At 49.8% G+C, this 9,552-nt stretch overlaps 1 protein-coding gene across 6 annotated transcripts; it reads left to right on the top strand.

Moving 5' to 3' along the window:
* The first annotated feature begins 793 nt into the window (after positions 1 to 793).
* TMEM250 (transmembrane protein 250) lies at positions 794 to 5,161 on the top strand. 6 transcript variants are annotated; one of them, XM_030507013.1, is made up of 4 exons: positions 1,288 to 2,172; positions 2,319 to 2,496; positions 3,887 to 4,160; positions 4,556 to 5,161. In XM_030507013.1, exon 4 carries the CDS (start codon positions 4,689 to 4,691, stop codon positions 5,106 to 5,108), a length of 420 nt encoding a protein of 139 aa, XP_030362873.1. In that variant the 5' UTR covers positions 1,288 to 2,172; positions 2,319 to 2,496; positions 3,887 to 4,160; positions 4,556 to 4,688; the 3' UTR covers positions 5,109 to 5,161. The 6 variants fall into 6 exon arrangements, with proteins under 6 accessions (XP_030362872.1, XP_032776201.1, XP_030362873.1 ...); XM_030507012.1 differs by lacking the exons at positions 1,288 to 2,172; positions 3,887 to 4,160 and adding an exon at positions 794 to 986; XM_032920310.1 differs by lacking the exons at positions 1,288 to 2,172; positions 3,887 to 4,160 and adding an exon at positions 794 to 986 and having other exon boundaries at positions 2,385 to 2,496.
* The last annotated feature ends 4,391 nt before the right edge of the window (positions 5,162 to 9,552 follow it).

A 9,552-nucleotide genomic window follows, 5' to 3' on the forward strand; every position in this document is an offset into this window, starting at 1 on the left:
ACGTGCTCTCCTGCATGTCTTAGTCACTGAACAGACGTTCCCAGTTTCATGCTGTTAAGAAAACATATCAGCTTCGCCTCCCTTCTCCCTCCCACCAAAGGTGTGTGGGAGACACAGAAACAGCAATTTGCTGGGAGTGCATCAAACACTTGTTACCTTGCCTGTAATTCCTCTTGGATGCATGTCCTAAACCTCAGTCCCTCCACTGTATGTGCTGAGCAGAGCTGCTCTGCAGGGCACGGGGAGGGACCAGCGGCAGCCGGGGCAGCTGGACCGTTATGATTATTTAATGTTATTGAACACAATAGTGCTGCACAGCGAGTGGCGCAGGGAGCCAACGAGACCGTTCTGTGCTCTTCCCATCACAGAAAGTCATTCCTAATTAAATCCAAGGGGAACAGCAGGCGGGACGCTTCTTTTCCTTCTCTTTCTATCGCTTTTCAATTTCCCTCCACCTCTTTGTGCTGTACGAACTTTTTGGCTCCTTCTGCCCTCCCCAGACATCTGGCTCTGCTGCGTTTGTGATGGTACCGCCTGAAACCGTTCGAGCTCCTCCAGCGGGGTAAGACCCTGGCAGAAGCACCACGGGCTCTCCCGGGACGCGGACCCCTCTAACGTGCAACTGCCCCCGCTGGCCCGGCCGCTGCCGAGCCCGGAGCCGAGCCCGGGGCTGAGCCACCCCCCGCGGGCTCCAGGGCCCCGGCGCAGGCCGCGCTCCTCGCGCCCCGCCACGTTACCGGGGCAACGCCGTGCCCTCCCGCTTCCGGCCGGCGGGGGCGGTGTGGCGCGATGACGCCATCGCCGCGCGCCTCCGCGGCCGCTCCCTGACCGCCGCCGCCGCCGCCACCGGCCGGAACCGGCAACGCCGCTGCCCCCCGCACATGCGCATTGCGGCGCTCGCCGGTAGGCCCGGGCCTTCCACCAGCCCGGGCCCGGGGCGCCTGGCCTCGGCGGCCGCCGCACGCCGGGAGGCCATGGGCAGGACGGTGAGTGCGGGGCGACGCCCCGGGGCTGCCAACGGGGAGGATGCGGCGGCGGCCCGGGCATCGCCTTCGCCCTGCCTCAGCCCCCGTCTGCGCTGGGGCCCGCAGCGGGGGGCGGTGGGGGCGCTGGGCCCGGGCGGGGCGGCAGCGGGCGGCCTCGCGTGGCAGCGTGGCCCGCGGGGGGGAGCGGGCCCGGGGCCTGCGCCCGCCGTCCAGTGCCGCGGCGGGGCTCCGGTTTCCGGAGGTGGCTGGCGGCCGGGCCCGGTGGCCGTGCGGGGCTGTCTCTGCCCGCCCGCTCGCGCAGCGGGGCTCCGCGTTGTCTGAGCCGGGCTTGCGACCTCGCCGGCCAGCGGGAAGTCAGGGCTGCGCTTCCTGCCCCCGGTTCTTTTCCTAAGTCGAAGCGGTTTAATGTAGGGTCCGGTAGGATGTAGGAGGAGTTGGAATTTCCCCTCCTTCCGGTGCTCCCTGCTTTTAGTTATCAGCACTAACCTTTATTTGTCATTGTCCCTAACCTCCTTTGGCTCCTGGAACACTTTGGTCCCGTGGGACCTGACTGATGGGCCCGTTTGTCACCGTGGGGGCCCTTCCATCATTCCTCCTCCTCCTCCACGAAGTACCCAAGTAACAGCAAGCCTGTCTGGAATGTGGGATAGGTGAAGGGAAGTGGGGCTGTGTTTCCATAGCTTCCTCACCATACACTCCATCTTAAAGGAGAGGAAGTGAAAACTCACCCAAGTGAATAGTTCCTCAGATTTGAAACCTCCTGATGAGGCCGTTGTTAGTGTAATGCTTTGGGTGACAGCAGCATGGCTCACATCGAGTTGCTTGGGCCTTAGAGTTGAAATCCTTTGAGCTGTAGGATGGTACCCAGAAGAGACTGATGCAGCTTTCCAACCTCACAGCAAGGTGCTTTAAAACAGGCTCCTAAAAAGATGATCTGGTTGTATGGGTGTCCAAATCTGTTTCTAGGCATTGTGTGCCAAAGTACAGTTTGGGGGGGCTGTCTTCCATATTCTTTTTGAAAAACGTTGGCCGTGGGTGCTCTGCATCGTGCTTCCTACACCCTGGATGGATGGTGATGGCTCTGTGGTAGGAGAAAGTGACTGACAAGAGTGTTTTGTGATTTTCCTATCTTTGTCTGGCGTTGAGTACAAGCTAGGTGATTCTTTCCAGCACATCTCAGCAAGCTGTAAGACACGTATTATTGAGTGTGGGATTCTTCCAAGAATCTTTATAGGATTAACAGTTGATTCTTGGGGAGGGGCCTTGTCATTCTGAACTTTCTGACAGACAGAATGAGCAAATTGAAACTTACTCTCTTGTTTTATCTTTTAGATCAACTCATATGTAGAGTGTTGTGAGTCTCTGAAGCACCTTAGCAGTTTCTTTCCCTCTTTCTAGAAGGCCACGTGTCCCAGGAAAACATCGCTTTTCTTGGCACAAGAATTAAGTGGCCTCAGGACCGGCAGCGGATTCCCGACCTCCTGCTGAGTGGCTGCAGCACCCTTAAAATGTAATATTTCAGAGAGTTTGTTTTATTCTGACATGTCCCTCTGCTCGTGGCTGTCCCAGTGTTGGTACTGGAGTTTGTCTAAAGAGCATAAACCTGCCAAAGGCTCTTTGGTGATGCCGTGGGCAGAGTAAATGGGAACAAGCTGCTGCTGTTCCCAGTGAGTAACTCTCTACAGCTGAGCTGTTCAAGTGCTTCTCTTGAGTTCATCTGTTGAAGGTTTTGTCAGGATGAAAACTCTCCTAAAGCGGGGCTCAGACATGAAGCCAGGGTGTTGAGTTCACCCCCACAAACTGCTCCTTATGCAAGCAGGGTTTGGTGCTGAGTGCTCATGTGTGTGTTCTGATTTCCCTGTGGCTCTCAGCGACTCGGATTCAGGAGCTGTGTAAGAGTTTGCTAGAAAATGCTAACTGTCCTTTGTGGCCTGGAAAAGAGGTTGTGAGGAGGCTGCATCGACAGAAATTATATGTTCTGAGTCCAGAGTATGTGAATTTTAACCTATCTTGCTAATTTAGTCCTCCAAAAATATCTCTGAGAGCAAACACTGAGCAGTGTATGCACAGCATGTGGGACGTATGTTTGGTTGCAGGCTTCAGGCACAAAGCTGCGTTGTTTTTAAGTAGTGTTGGTTTAGTATCTGACCAAATCACATGTCTTGCAAAATACATTCTTGTAACACACTTCCGAGCTGATGGTATTTCCTTTCTACAGGCAGGAAATTATGGCAAAGCAGCACTTAAAATTATGAGGGTGTCTTTGAGAACTGAGAACAGACCTCAATTTCCTAAATTCCTTAATCACAAGTTAATCCAGGCTTCTTTTTATTAGCCCCTGATTCATGCGGAGCCGGCAGGTTGCCTGCAGAGTCCTGGCAAAAAGGAGTTGGAACCTGGGGCCGCACAGAAGAGAGCAGAGCTGCAATTTCCATTTGCATGGAATTTGAGGCAGGAAGCAGTGAAGACTTAGGCAGTGATGCACATTGTATCCAAGGAGGTTTTTGATATCAAAGTACAGTTTCCTGCAGCCTTATAATTTACTCTGTGATTAGTTTTGTTAGTAACAAAGTAAAAGCTTCTTGAAGTAACTTTCAGATTAGTTTTAGTTTTAAGAGTAATAGGATTTCTGGCTCAACAAAGGCAAGATCTGCCCAGCTCTGCAGCCTGGGTGTGTGAGGAGGCCGGGGAAGTCCCTGTTGTTCTCAGCGTTATCTGATGAGTGCATTGTCATCGTATAATTCCCGGAATTTGGCACATGGTGAGCCTGGGGTGAAGCAGAGAGCAGCTAACAGGCTGCTGCTCATCACTCACACAACAACAATGGGTGTGTGGAAGGATGTTAAGATTATAAATCCCAAACACTCCAGAAGATCAAGATATTTCACTTATCTCTGCAGGTCCCAAAGGGAGAAGTAAACTAGTGGATGTCTTTGAAAGGCTGCCTTGCCATGGGAGGCAGTGACAGGGAGAGCGCCAGGCTCGCCTGAGCCAGGGGAGGTACATCCTGTGGAGTGTGAAAAACACGGTTGCCTCATTGTTCCTGCAAGACCTTCCATTATTTTCAGTTTGTTTATTTGGTGAAGCTTTGCCAAGTTTAGAAATGAGCAGAAATCTAAACTCCCCGCTGGGGCTGGGCTGTGGGACTCACTTGCAGAAGTACCTGGAAAACTTGTATTTTCCTTTCAAAGAAACATGAACTAGTGCAAACACATACATTACTATTACTGCTTGCACGGATGGCCTGGTGAAGGATGGCTCTTTGGTTAAGAAGGAGCTGTAATTTATTCCAGAACAAAGTTGTTCTCTTTCCTGCATTAACACTGTGAAGCTTCTAACAGGTTACAATTAGTGCTGACATTGCATGCGGCCAGGGAGCTGTGTGCAGTCTGACTTGGTGGTGATGACTTACCTCTGTATGTCTGCTAAACAGTAAGCAAAGAAGCAAAGTGAGGTTGTTGAGTTTTACAAAGCAGTTGTAAGTCACGGCTGAGCCAAGAGTATCTGCTGTGCTGCTCTCCTCCTGCTGGGGCTACTTAAATGTGTTTTCCTTCTCTGCCTTCCTGCAGGTCTCTTCCTTCCTGGAAATTCAGCAAAGAGTTAGCGTTCCCAGGCTGTTGGAGCTCTTCCATGTTCATGGATAATATTTGATATGTGCCCTGTAAATCCTGCCCTGGGACTCGGTGACCGGTGGGGTGCCTGATGCCGGTAATCCCCATTCCCCGCCGGGTCCGCTCGTTCCACGGCCCCCACACGACCTGCCTGCACTCGGCCTGTGGCCCGGTGAGGACCACTCACTTGGTGCGTACCAAGTACAACAATTTCGACATCTATCTCAAATCCCGATGGATGTATGGATTCATCCGTTTCCTGCTGTACTTCAGCTGCAGCCTGTTTACCTCCATCCTCTGGGTGGCACTCTCTATCTTGTTTTGCCTTCAGTACCTTGGCATCCGGATCTTTCTGCGTTTCCAGTACAAACTCTCCATCATCCTCCTCTTACTGGGGCGAAGGCGTGTAGACTTCAGCCTCATGAATGAACTGCTCATCTATGGGATTCATGTGACCATGCTGCTAGTGGGGGGGCTGGGATGGTGTTTCATGGTATTTGTGGATATGTAAATAAAACAAGCGCATGTGGGCTCGGTGACTTTTCTTCTACCCCCAAACGTGTCGATAGCCTCTCTTTTATATAAATTAATTTATTTATCAGTGCTACTTTTTGTGGATGAATTAACCCCCTTGTCTCTGGAATTTGTATCTCTTTGAGGGCTGAGGTGCCATTTTGATGATCAAAGTGCACCACTCGATTGAGTGGTGTTTTCTTTGCACAGTGCAAGTTAATACAAGTGTCTCTAGTTCAGAGGAGCCTTGTGCCGCTGTGCCTGTATTCCTGTGGGCGTGGAAAAGGCAGGGGTTTATCTGGAGGACAGAAGCCAGATAACTCTGCACCCCGTGCTCTTGATCCATCTTCACCCTTTTTCTAAGAATGATCCTTATTGTCTCAGGCATGTAACATGCATCCTACTTGACCAGTGTTATGCTTTCTCTATGTAATCTGCAGTTTGCATATTCCTTACTAAGACTATGAGGCTAAACTCAACAGTGTAGGGGGTTTGGTTTTTTCCTGTTTTGATTTGTGCAAGATGTACATCTGACCCACTGTGCTGTTCTGTTCACTTTAATGTAATGCTATAGCTTTGGATGGCTTTGTCCTTTTCAGGCAGTTAGTGCTGAGTAATTGAGTCTTCCCCTAAGAGAACAAATCTGCGGGAGTGACGGGAGCAGAGCTTGGTATCATGTGCTCTTGAAATTCCCTGTCACGGCAAATATGTTCTCATTTTAGGTGATTAAGGGGAACCCATTGCACTGGTCCTTAGCATCCAGATCTTGACATTTGGTTCTGCTTTCCCCTGTATTGGTTAGTTCCAGTTTTCTCGCAGAGGTACTTCTGTCTCATGGAGTATGGTGAGATGGGGCTGTCGTCCCCAGGAGAGGTTGAAAGCAGAGCACAGTCTGAAATGGCAATATCTCTGCAATTACAGAAAGCATTCTCCTGCCTCTGCAGCAGTGAGAGTGGAGTCACTGGAGACCTTTGCTAACAGCTCAAGATGGGAGTTAAGCATTAAGCTCAGTTTTACTGGTCTTGATCGAGGATGTCAGACTGTTCCTCTGCAGTAACTCAAGTAAGTTTGTTTATGGAGGCCAGAAGCTGGCCTAAAGTTTATTTTTATTCTGGTTTTGTTTGTTTTGTTTTCCTTATAATGGAATATTGCTCTTTTCCCTGTGTTCTTCAAAGAACTGTTTAAAAATAAGTTGGTAAAAGTGATGGAGACCCTTTCTCCCTCCCCAAAATCATTGGAGTCAATCATAGTGGAATAAGCAAGACTGGAAATACGTGACTGTTCTTTCATGATCTCTTTGGTCTGAGATATAAATGTGGTTGAGAACAAAGCCAGTTTGCACACAGGGAAGGATGTTTCATATTTCAGCTTGTGAGTATTGCAGTCTTTTGCTGACATACTTTGATTTGTAGCCTTATGGATGCAAAGTAAAGGAGCTGCTGTCTGAAGCCCAAAGCTAAAGCAAACCCGGAAACTATCTCATTATCAAGTGTTACAGACAATGCAGAGCTGGATAAATAACAGGCCATGGTGGTGTGAACTTTAGGTTGGCCCTGCGAGAGCCAAAGGCTGTTTCTGCAGGAAAGATGTAGTATATCAGCAGATGTCACAAACTGGTGTCTGGAAGTTTCCTCCCAACTGTGGAGCTCCCCAGAGCTTTGTTCTGGGGTTGCTCTCTGGACTGCAGGTCCTCTGAGCTACAGCTTGCTCTGTGGGCACAGAATTCCCAGTAATTCCCAGCCCAGTGCTTCCTTCCCCAGTACAGCTGTCAGCCCGGGGCATTGCAGCTCTGCTCTGCAGACTGTGGGACCCTTGGGGTGGCTGTGCACAAGCGTTGCTGCAGGAAACACATTACAGATGGCCAGCAAACAGTCCTGGTGTGAGCTGAGAGGCCAACGGGACCCCAGCGAGGCTCAGCTGAGAGCAGCTTGCCCTTCACAGGAGGCACAGCAGACTGGTTGGATGGTAGGACCTCCTGTCACCTTGGAGTGGCTGTATTTCAGCACTTGTTAGAATCATAGAATCCCCGACTGGTTTGGGTTGGAAGGGACCTTAAAGGTCATCCAGTTCCAACCCCCTGCCATGGGAAGGGACACCTTCCACAGGTTGCTCCAACCCCCGTCCAACCTGGCCATAATGATGAGTAAAAGGGTGATTCATGGTCCATGTGGGCACTGCTGTGCTCCCCACCCATGTCTGCTCAGCTGGTGGGTGCTCTGTGATGGGTACACCCGGCTGCTCGAGCAAACTAGTGGTGGTTTGGTTCAGGCTCTGGAGGAAGTAAACGTCGAGGCTGTGACCGGGTCATGAACTTCTGCAGTTCCAACCTGTTCTTTGAAAACCCACACAGGAACAGGGTGGCACCGAGAGCTTTGATGTGTATGAGCCTGGAAACCAGAACACTGATCATGCGATTAACACGTGAATAGCAGGTGGTTCTTCCAAGACTGATTTGGTCACGGAACAAAGGAGGTTGTGGGTACAAGGACTCTCATACTTAGCTTTTCCATGCCGTGGAATTTGACTATGAGCCAACTGCTTTATTCCATAAATATGACACAGCTTTTTTTGAGCTCTCCCTGCTAAGCAGCTGGCTGCATGGCAGTGATCCCCTCTTGAGTTGGGATGTTTCTCAAGGTTACTCCTCGAGGTTCAGAGACCCCTCACTAACTGCAGGTGTTTGGTAAGTGACTGATACTGCACCTAACCTTGTATCGCAGGGCAGTAAAATCCTGTGTTGGTAACTCTGAATCATTATGATGTCCTGTGTGCAGTCAGTAATAGATTGACCCTTGCCATCAGACTCTGTTAAGCCCCACTTTTACACCTTACTTCAATAAACCCACTTTTGCTGCTACTTTTGGCAGTGGTTCTTTGAGCAGCTCAGATCTGCTACATGATGCTCCTGCAGTGACCAAACAAGGGCTTCTGCATTGTGGTTCATTGCTTTACTGCACAGACTTCCCACCAGCCCTCCTCATCCTGATTCAATAGTGTGTACTGAGGAGAAAGTACGTGTCCTTATCAAACCACTAAAAAGGAACGTTTGCCAAATGCCCAGATGTTCCTCAAGAGAGGCCTTGGGGCCAAGTTGTGCAGAAGACAGTGGGAAGTGATTCCCCAGTTGTCTTTTACAAAGGCAGCCAAGTACCTGCTGTCCCAATGCCCTGAATCTGGAGTCTGCAGTGGCACAGCAAGGTAGACAACCCCAAGGTTAAATAATTGTGAAGGAGGCTTCAACTATGAAGTTCAAAATACTTCATGCTTGGTCATTACCAGTACACGGACATCCTGCAGCGCTTGGGTGGTGTGATCCTACCAGTGTAGTGGGGAATGCTCATTCCCTTTGAGGCCATGCTGGTGAGGAGAGGGATTAACTTCCAAATCATTTGGCTTATGATGTAAGAATGGGAACTCTTTAGATCCACACAAGTGGAGCAGTATTTGGCACCTTCATGGCACTTTTCCTCTTCAGAGTGTTTTCCAGCAGGAGCTAATTAAACCTCACACATCCCAGGAGATTGCAGGATAAGCAGGATCTTGGGAATGGTTCAGAATTTAAATTCAGCGGGTTTAAACTTGAGATTTTAAGGGTTTTTTAAAGCTTTTAGGATTACTTTGCCAAAATATGTTTTCTCAAGGAGCTGAAATTCTAAAACTTTCTTATAAGCTCAAAGGGAGCCTCAGCCACAGCTGAGGGAGGGAGAAAGAGGCAAACTAAATGTTGTATTAAGTATGCAAAGAATAAGCTGGTGGGGTTTTTCCCCGTTTAGTTTAATTGAAAAACCTGGCATGTTTAATGAGGGGGGAGAGCAAAACTTCACAGAATACAAATAAGGAAACAGAGGAAGCTGAACTTTCCATTTTCTCTCATGTTTGGGCCTTAAATCTTGCTATGACACTTACTGGGTTAAAAATGGCCTCAAGAGTAATTGGGAAAAAGACCAGAAATACTGCTTTGGGAGAGTGTGGCCATCTCAGAGCCACACCAACCCCTTTGGAGAGCTTGCCCCACGAGTCCTGCTCGCTCCAGAGCATTCCAGATGTTTGAGCAGCAGAGTGGCTCAGGCTGCAGACCAGGGGTGAGGATACGTGCGGTGGCAAAGCCGCCTTGGCCTGTTGTTTAGCCTGGGAATGAACGAGACTGAAGTGCTGGAGTTTCACCTTGTTAAACGCTGCAGAACATGGCACCAGCTGGTGTTTTGGGTGCCTGTTAAATTCTGTATGAAACATGCCACCTACATTAAACTTACTTTTTTTTTTAACATGTTGATGGATTGATTGCTTGGGAAGAAAAAGGAGGAATTTCGTCTTGTGATGCTGGTATCACTCTGATGTGGGGATGTCCTAGATCCTCTTCCTCTGTTTGCGCTGGTGCAAACAGTCAGAGCAAGTGCATGGTGAGGAGAATCAGGCCCTCTGTGGTTATGCCTCAGAAGCAT

This window comes from Strigops habroptila, chromosome 15, assembly GCF_004027225.2.
Source record: "Strigops habroptila isolate Jane chromosome 15, bStrHab1.2.pri, whole genome shotgun sequence".
Lineage (NCBI taxonomy): Eukaryota > Metazoa > Chordata > Aves > Psittaciformes > Psittacidae > Strigops > Strigops habroptila.

What these genes read in the sequence shown, in the direction of transcription:
- TMEM250 (XM_030507012.1), top strand. Translation starts at nt 4,689, where the DNA reads ATGCCGGTAATCCCCATTCCCCGCCGGGTCCGCTCGTTCCACGGCCCC.